Source organism: Jatropha curcas, chromosome 3 (genome assembly GCF_041381405.1).
Source record: "Jatropha curcas cultivar XTBG-Jc1 chromosome 3, XTBG_Jcur_1.0, whole genome shotgun sequence".
Taxonomy (NCBI): domain Eukaryota; kingdom Viridiplantae; phylum Streptophyta; class Magnoliopsida; order Malpighiales; family Euphorbiaceae; genus Jatropha; species Jatropha curcas.
In genome coordinates, this window is record NC_143153.1 from 5,837,847 (window position 1) to 5,857,927 (window position 20,081).

At 32.8% G+C, this 20,081-nt stretch overlaps 4 protein-coding genes across 6 annotated transcripts; 2 read left to right on the forward strand and 2 right to left on the reverse strand.

Annotated features, from left to right (window-relative positions):
* Nucleotides 1–397: 397 nt before the first annotated feature.
* Nucleotides 398–3,306, forward strand: LOC105641511 (SNF1-related protein kinase regulatory subunit beta-2). Of its 2 annotated transcripts, none has more exons than XM_020682273.3 (5): nucleotides 398–616; nucleotides 830–996; nucleotides 1,761–1,933; nucleotides 2,041–2,203; nucleotides 2,783–3,306. In XM_020682273.3, exons 1-5 carry the CDS (start codon nucleotides 544–546, stop codon nucleotides 3,101–3,103), a joined length of 897 nt encoding a protein of 298 aa, XP_020537932.1. In that variant the 5' UTR covers nucleotides 398–543; the 3' UTR covers nucleotides 3,104–3,306. The 2 variants fall into 2 exon arrangements, with proteins under 2 accessions (XP_020537932.1, XP_012081469.1); XM_012226079.4 differs by having other exon boundaries at nucleotides 543–681.
* A 323-nt stretch (nucleotides 3,307–3,629) lies between these two features.
* On the reverse strand, nucleotides 3,630–4,601 carry LOC105641510 (uncharacterized). The gene is made up of 3 exons (XM_012226078.4): nucleotides 4,319–4,601; nucleotides 4,115–4,184; nucleotides 3,630–4,012 (listed from the first exon to the last, which is right to left on the reverse strand). Exons 1-3 carry the CDS (start codon nucleotides 4,461–4,463, stop codon nucleotides 3,868–3,870), a joined length of 360 nt encoding a protein of 119 aa, XP_012081468.1. The 5' UTR covers nucleotides 4,464–4,601; the 3' UTR covers nucleotides 3,630–3,867.
* Nucleotides 4,602–5,844: 1,243 nt separating this feature from the next.
* Nucleotides 5,845–9,062, forward strand: LOC105641508 (beta-1,2-N-acetylglucosaminyltransferase II). 2 transcript variants are annotated; one of them, XM_012226075.4, is made up of 3 exons: nucleotides 5,845–6,370; nucleotides 7,422–7,515; nucleotides 7,626–9,062. In XM_012226075.4, exon 3 carries the CDS (start codon nucleotides 7,631–7,633, stop codon nucleotides 8,921–8,923), a length of 1,293 nt encoding a protein of 430 aa, XP_012081465.1. In that variant the 5' UTR covers nucleotides 5,845–6,370; nucleotides 7,422–7,515; nucleotides 7,626–7,630; the 3' UTR covers nucleotides 8,924–9,062. The 2 variants fall into 2 exon arrangements, with proteins under 2 accessions (XP_012081465.1, XP_012081466.1); XM_012226076.4 differs by having other exon boundaries at nucleotides 7,425–7,515.
* A 629-nt stretch (nucleotides 9,063–9,691) lies between these two features.
* Nucleotides 9,692–10,573, reverse strand: LOC105641552 (uncharacterized). The gene has a single exon (XM_012226138.3). The coding sequence runs from the start codon at nucleotides 10,537–10,539 to the stop codon at nucleotides 9,991–9,993; it is 549 nt and encodes a 182-aa protein (XP_012081528.1). The 5' UTR covers nucleotides 10,540–10,573; the 3' UTR covers nucleotides 9,692–9,990.
* Nucleotides 10,574–20,081: the final 9,508 nt, after the last annotated feature.

Sequence of the window (20,081 nt, forward strand, 5' to 3'; positions counted from 1 at the left end):
ATTTTTCAAATAAAATATTTTCCATAAAAATATTTTTTAACGAATTATTTTTCTGTAAATTATTTTACAGAAATAAATGGAACCTTAAGTCTTTCTCACATCTAATTTCGGAAAAAATATAACTTTCCCCACATATCATTGGGCTAAATGTCCAATGATGAAAACAAAAATGCTAGCAAATTAAAAAAATTATAAAACAATCATGCCCACGAGGCAACTTCCGATAGGCCAACTGTATGAACTTTAAAATTAAAAACCAAATAACAAGAGCTCCTAAACAGAGATATTGTAAATGCAAGAAAAGCTTAGCAACAACATTCGCTTTTATAACCAAACATCAGTAGTCCAGCAGAGGATCTTCCAAACTCATTGGAGAACAAAAATCACTTTATAGAGAGAGAAAGAGAGAGAGTTTCTCCCAAGAGAGAGAAGACGACAAAGTGCACTTTGCATTATTTAATATATTAAAGAAAAAAAACAACAACCTACCAATCAATCAATCAATCAAAAACTCCATAAATTAAAGCTGCCAATAAATAAATAATGTTGCCTCTTTCTCGAGTTAATTATGCGTTGCCTCCTTTCTTTTGCTTGTGCAATTTATTTGCAGTGACGGGTAAGTAATATTGTAATAAGTCACCAAACCCCACGCAGCAACTTTCACTCCTCACTGTCACTGGGGTCTGTTTCTTTCTTTCTTTCTTTCTTGGTCTTTTTTCTGTTCTTTTTTCCCTTTTTCTTTGTAAATTTTGATAAGAATAGATTAACTTTTGTGTAATTTAAGTTAATATTTTTTCTGGGTTTGATTACTTTGTTCCAATTTTATCAGGGATGGGCAATGCTAGTGGCAAAGTTGATGAAGAAGACACTTCAGGAGAGGGTTCATATTTTGGGTATTATACGCCAGGTGTATACGCAGATGTAGAGCCCATGGCACACTCCCCTTCCAATAGCCCTACTAGATACCAGCAGCCTCTTCTCTCGTTGACTCCACAGGTCTGCTTTTTCCATATATGTATGTGTCTGTATCTCGGTGGTTGGACCTTGGGTTAGTTAAACTAAATTTTCTGTAATCAATTGAATCTTGTTTCTCTATATATATATTTTTTTTGTTTTTCTTTATGTTAAGTATTTAGTGAAGTTAATTGCTAATTTTTATATTAAAGATTGCTGTATGCCTTATTGGTTGTGAGAGTTATATATTTGCAAAAAGCATTGGGTGTTTTTATTTTAGGTGAATATACTAGTTGTCTGTCTTAGAGACATCATTTTGTTAAAATACTTTGGTAGTCATCACTGTGTAAGGTTATTACTTTTCTACTGTGATTATTTGAGTCATATGTGCAAGTCTTGAATAGATCTCTGTTTATTTTTGGAGATGCAATCATACAACACATAAAGATCAAATATCCAAGTTTTTGGAGGTATAACTAAAAGTCTAATGAAAATAAGTGACAAAGATCATCCCATTTGATTATACACAAATGCAAATTAAGAAAGTTCAGTCCTAAATAGAGCTAATGAAAAAGAAAAAAAAAAGAAAGGCTCATGTGAGTGAGACTTCAACCAACAAAGAATTCAAGAACTGGCTCCAACTAATTTGAGAGTAAGAGTTAAATGAGAATTCGAGTAATTTTAGTCGGATGCGTTGCTTGCAAGAGGCATTTTGTTTGCATAATTAGGCATGTGTAAACACAAATATAGGTGCATTTTTCTTTTTTTCACTTTCTGAATTGAATTTGCCAAAATTTAATCACCAGGTTCCTGCAGCAAGACCTTCTAAAGTGATGCATTTCCAGAATTATGATTGGGTGCAGAACACAATAGATTACAGGGATGCATTCAATGAGAAACTGAGCCCTGTAATAATAACATGGAGTTATGGTGGCAAGCAAGTTGCTGTCACTGGATCATGGGATAATTGGGATAAAAGGTTTTGAAATTATTTTTTCTGTTTTCATTTAGTTTTCATCTTCAGAATATACATTTTTTGTTCATCTGCAGTTCTTTAAAGAGAAAATTATCTGTTCATTTTCTCAGGCAGCCTTTGCATAGATCAGGTAAAGATTTTGTTATTTTGAAGATGCTCCCATCAGGTGTTTTTCGATACCACTTCATCGTTGATGAACTATTGAGATACGCTCCAGACTTGCCATTGGAATGTGATGATTCAGGGATTGCCTACAATATTTTGGATGTACAGGTAACTTGGCATGAACAACTCAAATGGCTAGCAAACACATTATGTTTTCTCTTATTATTAACTTTGTGGGTTTTCCATATATCTAGAATGCCAAGAGGCCTTGATGGTGGATTTCTACATTTTTATGGCACTGCCAGGAAGTTGAAAATTAGGTTGGACTAGATCCTGGGTTCAAGTCCTATGAACAAAATCAAAAGCCTGAAACTTTGTATTCCTTGAATTTCAGTTGACTAGAAAGCCAAAAGGTGTTGATGGTGAATAGCTGCATTTTTATGGCACTGCCAAGAAGTTGGTAGGATCCCAATTTCAGGTCTAATAATTGTAGTCTGCCCTTGCATTCTGCTACTCATATGTCGATAACAATTACACTGTGGCAAAAATATCTGAGTTTTGCTACTGAGTCCTCCCTGCTGATCGAAAAAGTGAACAAGGTCATGTCGATTCTTTGGTTTGCCTTGCTGGATTTGTGGACCCTTTATTTATATTAAACAAGACATATCAAGTCATTGCAGGTGTATTGCTCTGCACAGTAAATGAGTTTCTATGATTTTGTTTTAACTTTTGCATTCTGCTTTGCAGGAGGATGTTCCAGAAGCTCCAGAAAGCCTGTTGGAGTTCGAAAATCCTCCATCCCCAGTAACTAGCTACAATAATGAGTCCTTGGATGATAATGATTTCAGTAAGCAGCCTCCTGACATACCTCCACAACTTCAACTAACATTGCTGAACGACCGATCTTCTGCTGTAGAAAGTCAACAGTCACTGCCGAGGCCTCGGCATGCTGTGTTGAACCATCTTTATATTCAGAACAATCAAGCTCAGCCAGTTGCACTTGGCTCGACTGGTCGCTTTCTTCAGAAGTATGTGACTGTAGTACTATACAAGCCCTCACGGCGATGAAAGTAATACCATATTCTTTTGATTTATAGATATCAGGGATGGATTGATTTGACACAATGGACATTGTTATTATTGAAATTCATGGAAATGGTAAATTAAGAGAGGAAAAAAAAAAAAAAGAGCTGAGTGTAGAAAAAAGTTGAATTGTTTGCTGCAAAATTCCTTATTCAGTTGCAATTTTGAAATGATATTGTTCTTCTCTTTGTTGCATTTGTAAGCTCTGGTTCTTGTGCAAGGTTTCAAAGATGAAAGAAAAATACTAAAAAATTTACATAAATGAGAATGTCCAGCTGCTGCCCTTCAACATTCTGTGAGATTTTAGCAAACTGCAATTTTAGAAATTTTAGTAGAAGCGTCACCTGATGTAATTTGGAGTTTTTGCTATATACTTAAAAAATCTTTAGAGCAAGTTTTTAATGAACTCTAATCATCATTCCAACATATAGTGATTTTCTTACCAAAGAGCTCAAACAATAGTATCAAACAATTGCTTATAATCTTCTTCAATCATACAAGACAATTCAACTGGTAAACACAAATTGCAGATATGAGCTGCTTATATTAGCAGAACTAGTCACTTATTACAGGGAAAAAAAAAAAAACTCAGAATGTAGTTTGCTTGCTTCAGGAATGCACAAGATGAGCATCCCTAACTAATGTACAAATAATGCGTATCTATCTAAAAACTGAAATGACTGAATAAAATAAATCAATCCAAGATTGTCATTTTAGCTGCTATTTTATTGCTACATTTATAAACAAAATCATCGCACCGGTACCTTAATCCAACCATTAGCAAAAGCAATGGCTAAGATAACAAATGGAGTTGACATGCCAAATATGATAATATAAGGAAGAGGTGTCTTCATAGGATTCTCTCCTTCCCTTTCTCCTGCTGTTTGCCAATATCTGCAATTTCACCATTAATGAATAATTTCAAAATAAATGCAAATTCTATCACATGTTTTTTAAATTTCGAAATGTGCAAGCAAATAGAACAGAACACTTAACTGTTCAGGTTCTTCTTCTCTGGTTATGAATTTCTTCTTCCCTTTTGGCTTAAGTTCTCCATCTCCTCCACCTAAAAGTATCAATTATCAAAACAAGAATTAGTGAGAGCTATATACTATGTTCAATAATCGAGGGTCTGTCTTGTATTATTAGAGTTTCAGGGATCAAACCCTAACCCAAAAAATTAAAAGAAGCATTACTCACCAATGGCATGGATTTTGAAATGATGAGTCCTTTTCTTTGACGAACTAAGAGTGTAAGATACAGGAGATAATGGTGATAAATTGGGCAGGAAAGGTATTTGAGTGCTGAGGCAAGAAGAGAAAGCCAGTTTGGCTGCCATTTTCATAGAGCTTGTAAGCTATGTTTGCCCATTGATTCCTAAGTTATTATATATTTTTCACTTGATTTGAAGAAGAAATGGAGAGCCAGTAATATTTGCAGCTCAGAACACTAACCTTATCCAAACCAACAGACAACTAACATGAGCAAGTGACCCATTTCTCCCCCCTTACAAAGATTTAAAAAAATGAAAAATCTTTCTTCATTGTGTGTTGTAACCAATTATTGGCTCTCTAACATACAATAATTTAAAATAACTAGTAATTAATTTAACATAATCCCTTATTGAGAAGTTTTTTTTTTTTTTTTTTTTTTTTTGTTACTTATTTAGAAGTTATATACTCTCAATGTCACAAAAACCTAGTCCATCTTTCCATTTTGGTCTTTCCCAAAATTTAGTCATTTTACTTCTTTTATATTATACTCTATCTATTCCTAAATGCTTGCTATATTTGAGTATTTCGAGTTTCTTAAAAAAATATTAATTTATTTAAATTATTAAGTGAATTTACTATTCTACTCTTAATTTATCTAAATTACGACAAATTATCGAGGAATTGAAGCAATTACTATTGATTATATATAAATGATAAAAATGGAAAAAATTATTATTAATGAAATCCACGCATGTGATAAGTATTTGAAAAAATAATATTTTATCAATTGTGACAAGTATTTGAAAACGAAAGAATAGTTAATTTTTAAATTGTCTATTATGTTTTTATTAAGCTTTAGCTTCTTAAACTTCATTCTTCTTTTTTTTTTTTTTCACTCTTAAATTTTAAAAAGTCTTGTTAGTCACTCTCACTAATAGCAATTTATATATTTTTTTATTTTATATTATTAATATGAATTTTATTATTTTAATATAATAATTGCTCAATTATTATTTAAAATGAGTGTTATAAGAAAATTATGGTAATAAAATTGTTCAGTAAACATAATAATTTGCCTTTTTAATCTGTGTAAAAAAAGAAAATGTACTATACATTAGGGAATGTAAATAAATATACGTATAAATATACTACATTAATACATACAAAATGTACAAATAATAGATATAATATATAAATATACGATAAAATAAATGATTAATTTTTGAACATGAAAAAGTAAATTTTCAGCTTTCAAATTAGAGGTTTCGAATTCTGAGTCTTCTCCAAATTATTTCGATCCATTTAAGCTTATATGTATTAAAAAATAATTTTCGGCACATCAAAGCATTGCCTAAATAATATGTGCATGTATACCATCTAGCAATATATTCGGCCCGCCCAATATTCAGAAAAAGAAAAAGTAAATTTGCATTGCATAAAAGACTGAAAAGAGATGTTTTTTTTTTTTTTTTTAAAGCAACTCAAAAGAGTTTATTTACAACATCATTCCAGCGAATGGGGAGCTCAACAAGTGGCCTTCCAAAGCATTGACCTTTAGTTCCGTTTCTACATATCCTCCTTTGCTGAACAAAACTAAACCCTTTAACTATATATCTTCATATACTTGTTTTTTTGGATCTTTTATTCAAAATCTATAAATTATATAATAAGTCTTTGCCTTTCATTTTTCTTTTTCAAGCTTCCATTTAATAGTCCTTCCTTGAAGTTTCCATTTCTTGATTATAATTTGAAAGCTCCGACTCCAACTACTAAAGAACAAAATTTTCTCCAATTAAAAATCCCAACAAAATTGCAAAAAATTTTCTTTCATAACTTGGAAAATTTAATCTCCGCAACCAAACTGTACAACCCAGATTTTGTAATCGCATAAAGCCCCTACTATTGTGTTTTACATATGGGTTTTTCGTTTTCACCCCTAAAACCCAGTGGTCTTTGATCTACGTACAGCAAGGGTTACTTTATATGAGCTCCGGCAAGCAGCCGGCTACTATCTCCGTCGACCTTAATGAGGTTTAAGGTACTCACTCTCTCTTTCTCTCCATGAATCTGTGGGTTTAATTTGTTAGAATCCCACCAACTAAGCCGGATTCAGAGTTTATTAGAATTTGCTTAATGGGTTGCTTCATGATTCAACTATTGCAATTAAAGCATAATCTATTATTCTAAATACATAAAATACATAACCTGTTTTTCTTAGTTTGCTTTGCGTCAAAGGCTAAAACAAACAATTTTAGAAAGGAAACGAATGCTCTTCATCAATCAGTGCTTCTGGAATATAAGTAAATTCTTTTATATCTGGTAAATTTTCTCCGTTTGTTCAAAATAGTCTTTTTTTTTTCCCTCTCTTTCCTATCTAATTCAGTTCTGTAGTTACGTTTCTTAATGAACTTCTGCATTTAACGTACACTAAAATACTATTTGAGTATTATATCTACTCTTTTGGGAATAACCATAATGAAATGCCCATATTTTTGTGTCGTGGTCTTTGAATGTGAATTGTGAGACTAAAGATTGTAGAAATTGTGTCTCTGTTCATTTATGGATGGCTATAAGTCCAACCGGGAAGTTTGACAATCAAGGCCTGTGAATCTTTGTATGTTGAGAAGTCTATCGAACTACTGTTTCTTGGTCAGACAATAGGAAGAAATATATATATATATATATATGAACTATTGTAGTTTTAATTGCAACTCATCAGAATGTTTGTCTATCCTTTATGTTTTGAATCTGCCATTCTCCTATCTTTGTTTGTATATTTGGAGGTTGGTTTTATCTTCATTTTTGAATTATTTTAAACTTTTTTTTCTTCTTATCTTTTGCAAACTTAAATGATTTTTCTTATTTTTCAAAATTTAAAAAATATAGTTTAATTATGAACAATAACAATATAATCTATGTTTTTATTTTTGGAGGTTTGTTTTATCGTTTTTCTTTCTTTCTTTTGGAATTGTTTTAGACTTTTCTACCTTGTGCAGATTTAGGTGATTTTTCTTGTTTTCCAAAATTTAAAAAATACAGTTTAATTCTGAAATTGTAGAACCTCTTCTTTATATTGATTCTGTCATCAGCAGGAGAGAGATTTGATTCTACTTCATGGGTTTGGAGGATAAGGAGGTGCAGATGCTTCAATCTTTTCCTTGAGGCGTGAGGACAATTCTTAAGGTTTATGGCAATTATAATTTGGCTTTCCAAATCAATTAACATATTTTTAGGTTTTCAGTTTTGATGTTTCTAGCTGTAATTGAAGTGAGATGTGTATGATTGTTTTGTAGTTCTTATGGCTGCCAATGGCAAGAGAAACCGCTTTAAAGCCGGAGCTGTTCGCCGATTTATTTCTCTAGCACTAGTTACAGTATTGGGGGTTTTACTACTGATTGTTCTACTTGGAACAAATTCAGGTTCAAATCTTGGGACACGGTCTCTAAATGACACACTTGATAACTTGAGACCAAGTTATAATTATTCAACACTTGATCTCCCCAGACAAACTGAATTGTCGATTCAATTGGAGAAGCTTAACCAGTTGCCCCCTAGGAATATTGATCTATATCCAACTTTAGCCAAGGATCATATAACCATTGTTCTATATGTTCATAATAGGCCCAAATATCTCCAAGCAGTTATTCAGAGCTTGTCGAAGGTAGAGGGAATAAGTGAGACCTTACTCATTGTTAGCCATGATGGCTACTTCAAAGAAATGAATAAGATTGTGGAAAGTATCAAATTTTGCCAAGTGAAACAGATATTTGCCCCTTACTCACCCCATCTCTTTCCTGATAGCTTTCCTGGTGTTTCGTCTGATGATTGCAAGGATAAGGATGATGCAAAAGCGATGCACTGTGTAGGCAATACCGATCAATACGGAAACCATCGGTCACCAAAGATTGTGTCATTGAAGCATCACTGGTGGTGGATGATGAACACAGTATGGGATGGACTGAAGGAGACAAAGGAGCAGTCAGGTCATATTCTTTTCATAGAGGAGGATCATTTCATTTTTCCTAATGCTTATCGCAACTTGCAGATTCTCGCAGCATTGAAGCCTCTGAAATGTCCAGATTGCTACGCTGCAAATTTGGCACCTTCTGATGTGAATTCGAGAGGAGAAAACTGGGAAAGTTTGGTTGCTGAGAGAATGGGAAATGTGGGTTATTCCTTTAACCGAACTGTTTGGAGAAAAATTCATATGAAAGCAAGAGAATTTTGTTTCTTTGATGATTACAATTGGGATATAACAATGTGGGCAACAGTTTATCCCTCATTCGGTGGTCCTGTTTACACACTACGGGGACCAAGGACTAGTGCTGTTCATTTTGGGAAATGCGGTTTGCATCAGGGTCATGGAGAGAAAAATGCTTGTATTGACAATGGTGCATTAAATATTGTAGTAGAAGATACTGACAAGGTGCCAAATATAAATATGAAGTGGAATGTGCAAGCTTATGAGCATCAGCCAGGGTATAAAGCCGGGTTCAAGGGCTGGGGAGGCTGGGGCGATGACAGAGACCGCCAGCTGTGTTTGAAATTCGCTGAGATGTATCACCTGACAGGCACTAGTTCTACAATCTGAGGATTGTGTTTTGATATTTGAAGTTATCTTACAATTATCATAGGTGAGGTCCTAAGAGAGTTGAGAATGAGCTGAGATGTATGATTGTAATATCTTACAGATTTTTGCACGTTGCTTTAATGAAACTTGTTTTTGGTAATTATTCTTTCAATTTTCAAATCTGTTCTGCTGCTTTAATTTTTTTTTCTAATGTCTCCAGTTCTAACTTGGGAATGGACTTCGGATTTTTGGTTTCCAAATACAGTTTGTGCATTAGTTGCTGAAACTGGATAGCTTACTGCATATCGGAAAGTTGATTAACTCTGTAATCCCAGAGTTTGATCAAGTTTCATGGAGTGATGTATTTGTCTGATTCAAAGGTATAAATTTCTTAAAGTGCAGAATTTTGCTTTGAAATGATGTAAGCTGGTCTGGGTCTTACTAGAGTAGCTGTCTGTGTCATATCTTTCAAATACGTTGGAAGCCAAGTTGTCCTATGAATAGTCCATTGTTTGATCATTTTATTGTCTTACTAGGAGAAAACAGCACTTGTAACTTAGTTGGAAAATTGAGTCTCTCAATGCATTGGATTAACCAATTAGTGCATCAAATTATGAGAATTTTTTTTTTCAAAGAAGTTTTCTCCTGTAATTAAGTTACTTATACGAGAAGATACAAGAACCTGCGGTTCATGGCTAGGATGAGAATGAACCAGTCCTTAAGATTTCAGTTCGGTTTCAATTCATTCAATTTCGAATCGATCCAGATCTCGGCAATTGGGGTCGTGGGTTTCATCCCCGTTCCAATTCCGTCCTATTTTTTAAACTTTTTCAATCGACATTTTTTGTCTTGTCCAGTCTCAAAAAACTTGCGAGATGGACCAGAAATCGAGTCTTATCCGCTAATTCCGGTTTGATTCAGAATTGATATTTCCAAACTGATCACTTTTTTATTCTGTTCTAGTTCAATCCCGATTTGAATCTGACCGTGGCCAGCTCTCATTCCGTAATTTTCAAAATTGTACATATTTAAATTATGAAAAGAAAAAAAAAATCTACCCATTAATTGATATTGAATGTTCCTTATCTTTAAAAATTGATCCCTTCTTTCACCTTTCTTATAAAATCATCACATTTCTTGTTCAACTCTTCTACACTCAGCAATCCAATGTCTTCTTCTTCGTCTTCGCCTTCTTCTTCTTTATGAACGATAACAATCTCATTTTCTCGTTTGTCAGCTTCATCTTGGGCGGAAAAGGGAACAATACCCGTTCCTCCTAGCATAACCAAAGACTTGTTCAGTTCTTTTTCTTGCCCTTCTTTAACTTCAATGACCATTCTTTTCTCTGGTTTCTTAATTGTACTACTTTCTTGATTAGAATTGCCAATCAGACCAGAATTCTTGAAGATAAAAACAAGAATCCCATTGCAGAGAAGGAAAATGTAATTCTTGCCAATGTTAGAGTTAAAGAACCGCATGAAATTGAAACTTAAAGTAAGCATTGAAGAATAAAATAGCAAAACAGAAAATAAAATTGCTACGTCTTCAAACTTAGCGGGTAGCCAGACAAAGTGGGAAGAATTGTTGGATTTGCTTGTTAGCTTGGTTTGGTCTTTCTGATTCTTGATTGACTCCATTTTCTTTCAAAACAAAAGGTGCTTATAATGACTACTTTTAACTCTAGGCTCTATATATATACAAAGGTGTTAAGTTTTAAGGGCAGAAATGCCCTTGCTTATTGGGCACAAATATTTGGTAAGTTTAGGGTACTTTAGGAATTGACCAAGTCAGTCAACTAATTCTAATAATGTAGGGGGTGACCTAATTATTAACCTTTGAAGGTAATTTTCTAGGTATTTTACCAATTAACAGTGGACAAAGATGACTGGTTCTTGGTAGTTTCTTGGCCTTGAAGCACCATTTAATTATTCAATCCTAGTACTTGAAAGAAATTAATGTGTTACTAGAACAATGGAATTGCTTGGTAGATTTTTTTTAATTTCACTTATTTCTTGTCTAAAATGATTTATCTAGTATCTTATATTATATGATTATTATTATTATATGGTCTGAAATTGCTGAGAAGAAAGAAATTTGAAATTCTGGGACTACAAAGAATTGACCAAGTCCGTCAACTACTCTTTGGCTTATCTTCCAGCATGCATATGATCAGTAGAAGACTAGTACAGAAATAAATAAACAATTGACTCATTCATCTATTTTATTTGTCCGCTTTCAATATAAGATCCTAAGCACGTGATAGAAGATAGAACTTCCAAGAAAGAAACCTCAACAAAATTTCTGAGAAACTTGCTAGAAATGAAAATGAATTGTCCAGGTTTATGATACTGTAAAGGTCTTCTTATTTTCGTAGTGCAAATTATTATATTTAATACTCTAAAATAATCATTTATAACTCCTCCTTCACCCATAGTTGGAACTTCTGATCATTACTCAACACATCCATCACCCATTTTATTATTCAGGCGAAAATGATAAATTGTAAATAGGTTAATACATAAATTTATCACCGAATTATTTTAGCGGTCGTTTGCATCTATTAAATGATTTTCGACTTTCACTTCCTTCAATAACTATGTCCCTCGTCACGTAGAAAAGAAAGAAGGTGCATTAAATTGCATTTGAGAGGGTGAACATCGATTTTCTTTGCTGTGTGGATATCCAACATGATATGAACAACAGTCATGATTGTCAATCAGTTTAAGAAACTTTTTTTTGCCAATTTCTCTCTCTAAAATCAATTTCATAAACGACACCTATCTCTCTCCTTTTCTCGTTTGATTTTGTTTCTCTAACTAGAATCAATTTAAAAAGGACAAGATCTGCAAAGGAATTAAGAAATTTGAGCTGTTTGAAGCTAGGTTTTGTGTGAAACTTCTCTTACCTCTTGGTCTGCTTTTGATATTGAAGAGTTTATTGCATCAGATCCCGTTCATGGTCCCGTTGTAATCTTCTCTCTCCTGCTCATTTGGGCTTTGACATTCTTTAATTCATGTTTTCTACTTGAGTTTTGTTTCGAGTCCCTACCCTTTTTATTATTTTCTTGTTTCATTGATTTTTATTTTTGCTCTCAAATTTATTCATCAGGGTATCTCATATTTTCGTGATGGCTTAGATTTTCTTTTTTTGCCTTCTGTTGTGCCATCAAAATTTGTTTTGGGGTGCTTTTCAGTCAAAGCTACCGGCCGAGAAAAACTTAGTTCAGTGATTCAAAGCAAGTTTTTTTCATAGTCAGTATTTTTAATCTACGTGGATTAAATTTAAATACACGTGTTATTATTAAAATTCACATCAATGAGCATGTTAACACACATTTTTTTTTTATTTTTTTTGAGGGACATAGTTACTAAAAGATTTGTTAATACATGGTCATGATAGAACTCCCGCAAAATTTTGACTGTGTGGGCTGGGAATATAATACAGTCTCGATTCGAGCCTAAATTTGCCAGTTAAGCCCAAGCCCAAAAATATATTATCAAAAATTTCGATTTGAGAACACTTAAAATTTTTTTTAGGAATAATATAGAACTCCACCTACTAATCTATTATAAATATATATCTATGTGTGTGACTACTATATAAATAAAATATCTTAAAATCAAATCAAATATCATGATTATTATGATTATTATTGAACAAATCAATGACATGTTCTAGAATCTAACAAAATAATTATAAATATATATATATATATATATATAAATCAAACCGAACCCGGAAACCAACTTGATTCTTCAAAAACCAGTAAAAAATCCGAAAACCAAGTAATTGAGCCAAATCATTAAATTAGATCGAACCGATTCGAATCAAACCAGAATGGTCTAGAAGCTCCAGATCGTTCCTTCCTTCCTTTTTCTTTTCTTCTCCTTCTTCTTCCTCCAACGCGCGCGACAGCCTCCTCTTCTCCCGATGCACTGCGTTTCCGGCCACCGCAAAACGAGCACGAGGTGGCGGACGACTCACCTTGTGCCACTGACTAAGTTTCTAGCCTCCTCTCACGCGAACGGAGCTCCTGCGGCGTGATCGGACCTGTTTCCGCAAACCGCACCCTGCTCTTCGATTTTTCGGCGAAATCTCGCTGTTCAGTGGATATTAGGCATCGGGAAGGGACCCAATCGACTCCTAGTCACCTCCAGAACATTTCCCCTCCATTAATTTTGAAGATGGAGCTCGTGAAGTGGAAGTGCCAGTGAAGGCGGCGGTGAAGCGGCTGTCGAACTGCTTTGTCCAATTAGAGGGCCGATCTCACTAAACTAACGCCGGAAATGGAATCCGGTGAATTTTGAGTCGAATGGTATGATCGTTGCAAATTTCTGGGCAGTTTTGACTTTTCCGGCCACGGTGTACGGCGGCGGCGGCGATACTCCGGCGAGGCACCAAGAGACAGAATCTTCATCTCCTCGCGTGGATCCTGGAATCGTCACCCGAATTTCGATCAGTACGTCCTAAGATCTATTTTCTGATTTGTGTTATAAACTTTGAATTTAAAACTATTAATTGATTAAATTGAATTTGCATAAATAATTAATCAACTATAATCCTTCCTAGGAATTAGTTAACTGGTATAATGTAGTCACAAATTAATTTTTAACATTGTTAAATAAACTACATGAATTAATATTATAATTAGGCGATTTGGGGAGGAGATAAATTAGAATTAATTAATTAGTTAATTAGATGATCATTAGTCTAAAACTAGTTGGTTGTGCATAAGAAAAGTAAAACGAGTTTTAGTCAGTTAACGGTTAGATGCGAAATTTTGATAAATTAAGGTTCGGGAGGCCTAACCACTTTCGACATTGACATAATAATCGAATTTAAATAGGTAGTAGATATAATTAGTTAGTGCTAAAGTAAATTTTAACAGCTTAACAAATTAGTTACCATAAAGCTATTAATTTAGTTAACTTATGATTTATTAAATAATATTATATGGATTAGATTTCTTTATGGGTCAATGATTCCACCCATAGACCAAAAAAATTGTTTCAATTTACCCTTTTTTTTTTACTCAGTGAATGACTGTAATACTCATTAAAAAATATAGAAAAATTAAAACAAAAATATTTTGGAAGTAGGTAGGAAAAGAATATATTTAGTTATTTTTAAATGGTTGAAACAATAGACTTTCTCTTTTATTTATAAAAAATACTTCTACCTGGCCTTTGTGAGGGTCTTCGTTTAGCTAGGAGCCTTGCCATTCCTAGGTTGATTGTGGAATGTGATAATGCGACGGTGATTGCTGATGTTAATGGGGTGGAGGAGGTCGCCGGTGAAGGTCTGCCTTTACTCTCTACCATTTGTAGTCTTATTTCTCCGAGATGGGATTGTACTGTTTCTCATATCTACACGGAGACTAATGGGAATGTTGATTTCTTTTCTAAGCTTGCTAGAGCCTAAACCCAAAGAGTTACCGCTTGCACTTCAAGATGCTTTTTTCTATGATACGTGTGGTATAGCTTTCTATGATACGTGTGGTATAGCTAAGGCAAAATTTGTAGCTAGTATTTAGAACTTGGCTCTCTCTTCCATTATCAAAAAAAAAAAAAAAAAAAAAAAAAAAAAAAAGAAATTTACCTAGTCTTTTAAAAATAATAATATGTTTGGAATAAAAAGAAAAAAGATAAAGCAAAATATAGACACAAATCTCGTAATCTTTTTCGTAACTCGTTCAAAAATAAAGCAATATATCCTTAAGATTATGGGTATCCATATCCTTAAGATGATGTGTATAAGCCGCTGCTTTAGAACTCTGCTTATACAGGTAAAAAAGAAATGCAAAATTATTTTTGGTAGAAAAAGAAGGCCATAGCCTTAGAGACAGAATCTGGAGTATGCTACTCCAGTAGCATCAAACCCAACGGGCATGAATCCAGCATGTGACTACCTAACGAAAAATTCCCCGCAAAACTGGGAACCCAATTAGCGCATACATTGGCCTCCCTATACACATAAAAATTTTGAAGTTATACATTTCAGAATTTCAATCAAATCAAATTCAAATAATTATTTTTATTTTAACGTTGGAATTCCAAAATTAATTTTTAAGTAAAAGTAAGTTTTAAATATTAAAAAGGTAGTGATAAGATATACTTTATTATCTTAAAAATTTATAAAAAGAAAAAAAAAAAGAGAAATACGAATACCGAATGGAAAGAACGCGATGTCAGCTTTTTCTAAAAAAATAGTGATAAGATACATTTTGTTATTTTAAAATTTTATAAAACAAGAAGAGAAAATACTGAATAAAAAGAGTGCCAGATCAGTTTTACGAATGTAATAGTCGAAAATTAAACTTTACGCGTGGATATTTAAATATTATTTTATTAATAATTATAGTTAATTACATTATTACTGTTGATAAATTATTATGAACAGTTAAATTGTTAGATAAAATAATTAAAAATTATACTTGAAATAATTAATAATGGTCAAAATGATTTTTAATAAAAATAGCTATGATATTGCTTGGAATAGCATTACATTCTAATCAAGTTTCTTTATTAAAAAACCATATAGTGGAGGACTACCATATGTTGATAAGATACTATTGTGAGAGATAAATATGATCTAATACATAATTTGAAATTTTTACATTTTTAAAATAGAGAAAATTGTGAAAGATTAGTTTAGATATAAATTTGTAAAATCATAATTATTTATATATAAATTTAAAGTTTTAGTTGAATTAGGTTAGATGATGATTAGATTAGATTAAGTTTCAAAAATTATTACTAAATGAAAAATTATGTAATTAGATCAATAAAAATAAAAAATAAGAAAAAATTTAAAATTTTCTAAATAAAGAAAAAATTTAAAATTTTCTAAAAAAAAAAAAACAAAATACTGAACAAAGAGAACACGTTGAAGTTTTTCTTTATTTCAGCTTTTATATAGATTAATCTTTTTTATAACGTGTCTTGCATGTTGACTATGCCCGTTATATATTTATAGTCTTTTAATTTTTTTTTTATCGATATAATATTAAAGCATAAGTTTTTGTTTATTAAAATAAATACAATTGCTTAAAATCCAACCCAATCCCTAAACTTAAGGCTTCAGTCCCTAAAATGCAAGTCCTTAAAACCTTAGCAAGTGCTCAAAAAGAAAATAAGTCATCATTCAATCTTCAACCTGCTCTCAACCTCAAATCAATATATATATAGAACTATAATGAAAATAATAATAAATTATTTTTTACTGCTGGATAAAGAAAAAATATGAGCAGATGAGCTGAATTGATAATGGTAATTACTTTGATTATAGTGATAGTATTACTTACCCAATACATTGGAAAAGAAATATATGCACATACACATAAATTCTTGAAACCCCAAAAGAGGCTCAAAACAGAAATATATAGTTTTAGTTTTTCTTTTCAGTTTTATAAACGCTATTTTCTTTCAAGTCAAACAGATTTAGAATATAATAAAAAATATTAAGAAAATTAAAAATATATAATCATCAAAATGCCATCTATTTATTGCAAGGGAAATATAAATCTCTTAGTAAATTAAAGTAATCGTAGTTACAAATTAATTTAGTAACAAAAAAGAAAATTAAAAAAATTATTATTAAGAATAGAGCTATTTTCCGAACTCAACATATAACATGAAATAAATTATATTAAAAAATAACCAATTTGAATTTCAAAAAACAACCCCTTCTTTCACTGGAAATGTTATAATTTAATGAAATTTGATGTTGATAGACAAAAAAAAAAAAAAAAAAAAATTATAGCCAAATCAATAAATGAAATTACAAAGCAAATAATGCTAGGATCTAATTTTCTCTCTCTATTTTTTGAAATATCTCGAATTTTTATTTTCGAAACTTTTGAATTTTTATTAAATTAAAAATCAGAAATTTGGCCTTTGTGGGCTGCGAATATAATACAGTCTCAATTCGAGCCCAAATTTGCTAGTTGGGCCCAAGCCCAAAAATATATTATTGAAAATTTCGATTTGGGAACACTTAAAATTTTCGAGAAATAATACGAAACTCTAGCTACTGATCTGTTATAAAAATATATGTGGGTGTAACTACCATATAAATTAATTATCCTAAAATCAAATATCATTATTATTATTGTTTTTATTATTATTGAGTAAAATAAGGAAATGTTCTCAAACCTAAGTAAAATAATTAAAATAAATCAAATCGGACCCAAAAATTTATTTGATTTTTTTTCGAAAACCACACGAAAAATCCGAAAACCAAGCAAATTGAGCCAAATCATTGAATTAGACCGAATCGATTTGAATCGAACCGGAATGGTCTAGAAGCTCCAGATTGTTCCTTCCTTCCTTCCTTTTCCTTTTCTTCTCCTTCTTCTTCCTCCAACACACGCGACAACCTCCTCTTCTCCCCATGCACTGCGTTTTCGGCCACCGCACAACGAGCATGAGGTGGCGGACGACTCACCTTATGCCACTGACTAAGTTTCCAGCCTCCTCTCAAGCGAACGAAGCTCCAGCAGTGCGATCGGACCTGTTTCCACAAATCGCACCCTGCTCTTCGATTTTCTGGCGAAATCTCGCCGTTCAGTGGATATCAGGCGTCCGGAATGGACCCAATTGACCTCTAGTCACCTCCAAAACATTTCCCCTCCGATAAATCGAACATCTGATGAAAAATGGTGAAACCACCATTAATGGCGACACTAAGCTGCTGCCAGGGCCATTCCAGCCAGATGGAGGATCGCCCTTGCACAACTGACACCAAAAACGGATTCCTCGATGAAAATTGAGTGGGGTGGCGTGAAGAATGGTCAATTCTGGATGGTTTTAACTTTTTCGGCCATCGTGCGTGGCGACAGTCCGGCGACAGTCCGACGACACTCCAGCGAGGCACCAAGAGACAAAATCTTCCTCTCCTCGCGTGGATCCTGGAATCATCGCCTGAATTTCAATCGCTACGTCCTAAAACCTATTTTCTGATTTGAGTTATAAACTCCGAATTTAAAACTATTAATTGATTAAATTGAATTTGCATAAATAATTAATCAACTATAATCCTTGCTAGGAATTAGTTAACTGGTATAATGTACTTACAAATTAAATTTTAACATTGTTAAATAAACTACATGAATTAATATTATAATTAGGTGATTTGAGGAGGAGATAAATTAGAATTAATTAATTAGTTAATTAGATGATCATTAGTCTAAAACTAGTTGGTTGTGCATAAGAAAAGTAAGACGAGTTTTAGTCGATTAACGGTTAGATGCGAAATTTTGATAAATTAAGGTTCGAGAGGCCTAACCACTTTCGATATTGATATAATAATCGAATTTAAATAGGTAGTAGATATAATTAGTTATTGCTAAAGTAAGTTTTAACAGCTTAACAAATTAGTTACCATAAAACTATTAATTTAGTTACTTATGATTTATTAAATAATATTAAATGGATATTATTGGAATTGGTTTGTAAATTTATGGTTGAAGTTTAAGGAAGATGGGTACTTAAATTGATTGATTACCCGACGGATGGACTGTGTGAACTGAGTGAAAGAGTAAATGAATAAATACTAGTTATGACGGACGGGGTTAGTTATTTTGGATTTGCCCGAAGGATGGGCTTTGAAAACGTACTGTTGAATTGAGGTTTAGTCAAATTTTAGGAAAGGTGCTACCAAAATTTTGATAAAACTTAGACTAGTCTTAATTAATAACATAATTAATAAGTTTATTTAGATTAATTCTATAACTTGATACATAATGAATAAAGTGCTCTAATTAAATTATTATTATCATTATTATTCATTTAATTATTCAATTATTTATTTATTTTCATTATTATTGTTTATTATTATTATTTATTTTATCATTGTTGTTTATTGTTAATACTATTTATTTATTTGCATTTGAGTATGGATGTCTAATTGTGTATTGTATTACGATGTTTAATTGACCAATATGTCTGCATTTAATTGTAATGCTTGATTAGTTATGATGTGACAATGTTTGCCATGTTTGTATGGAGTTGGAATGAAGTGGGTCACCATGGGTTTGTGAGGGCGGTCTACGAGACCGTTGGCCGTGTGGGAGATCGGCGCCCCCCGTGTGCACTTGATGATATGATATGGATAAACAACAGGGTGGCCTCCTATTAGTATGGAAAAGAAAAGAGAGAATGAAAAAACAATGAAAGGGCTGGTTAAGTGAGGATTAGTCCGGTCGACCATGAATGGGGGACCGGCTCCCTGGTGCACACGTTATGAGAGGGTGGGCCATGTGTGAGGACGGCTCATTGGGGGTTTCGGTGACGCCACAGACCAATTTGCACGTGATGTGATTATGTGAAGTTGTTAATAAGTGTGAGTGCTGTTGTTATGCCATTTGTGTGACTGTCTGCGTGAGCATATACTAGTCGGACGACTAGATTGATATATTTACACATTTGTGTGAATGCGTGTGTTGTGCAATAATTATTACTCCTTAGAAAACTCACATGTATTGTTTAATTTTTCAAGAAGTAAGTTTCTCTTTAATTCGGTTTAAGCTATGTTTCTTCGCCGCAGGGCTAGAAAGAAATTTTCCTAATTCAATAATTATTTTACTATGTAACTATATGTATAAGAATCTATGTATATCTAACAGTTAGTGACTCCGCAGTTTTAGAATTTACATACATTTAGTCGTGTATTAATATAGATGAAATAATTCTGTGAGCCTATATTAGAAATGTAATGTCCTGTAAATTGGGCTCGAACTGTAGAATGTTGAAGATGATAAATTTGGGCCGAGGTATAATAAAATCTTGAGGTTTATTTTTCTTAGTAATATGGGTTGAATGTTTGAAATTTATATTGAGATAGTAGATTTTAGTGTTTCAGGCTTACTACGGACCTCGGGGGCCTTAAGCTTACCTGGGCTCTAGTGCCGGTGTCACGACCCGTTTCCATGGGTCGGACCGGCACTAGGGCCCACGTAAGCTTAAGGCCCCTGAGGCCCGTAGTAAGCCTGAAACACTAAAATTTACTATCTCAATATAATTTCAAATATTCAGCCCATATTACTAAAAAAATAAATCTCAAGATTTTATTACATTTTGGCCCAAATTTATCTTCTACAACATTCCACAGTTTGGACCCAATTTACAATACATCACATTTCTAATATGGGCTCACAGAATCATTTCGTCTATGATAATAC

Excerpts from the sequence above, each read along its gene's own strand:
- LOC105641552 (XM_012226138.3), bottom strand. The coding sequence starts at position 10,539 with ATGGAGTCAATCAAGAATCAGAAAGACCAAACCAAGCTAACAAGCAAA.
- LOC105641511 (XM_020682273.3), top strand. The coding sequence starts at position 544 with ATGTTGCCTCTTTCTCGAGTTAATTATGCGTTGCCTCCTTTCTTTTGC. Across the intron at positions 617-829 it reads CAATTTATTTGCAGTGACGG|GGATGGGCAATGCTAGTGGC; the intron begins GTAAGTAATATT and ends CAATTTTATCAG. Across the intron at positions 997-1,760 it reads TTCTCTCGTTGACTCCACAG|GTTCCTGCAGCAAGACCTTC; the intron begins GTCTGCTTTTTC and ends TTTAATCACCAG.
- LOC105641508 (XM_012226075.4), top strand. The coding sequence starts at position 7,631 with ATGGCTGCCAATGGCAAGAGAAACCGCTTTAAAGCCGGAGCTGTTCGC.
- LOC105641510 (XM_012226078.4), bottom strand. The coding sequence starts at position 4,463 with ATGAAAATGGCAGCCAAACTGGCTTTCTCTTCTTGCCTCAGCACTCAA. Across the intron at positions 4,185-4,318 it reads TTTCAAAATCCATGCCATTG|GTGGAGGAGATGGAGAACTT; the intron begins GTGAGTAATGCT and ends TGATACTTTTAG. Across the intron at positions 4,013-4,114 it reads AGAGAAGAAGAACCTGAACA|ATATTGGCAAACAGCAGGAG; the intron begins GTTAAGTGTTCT and ends GTGAAATTGCAG.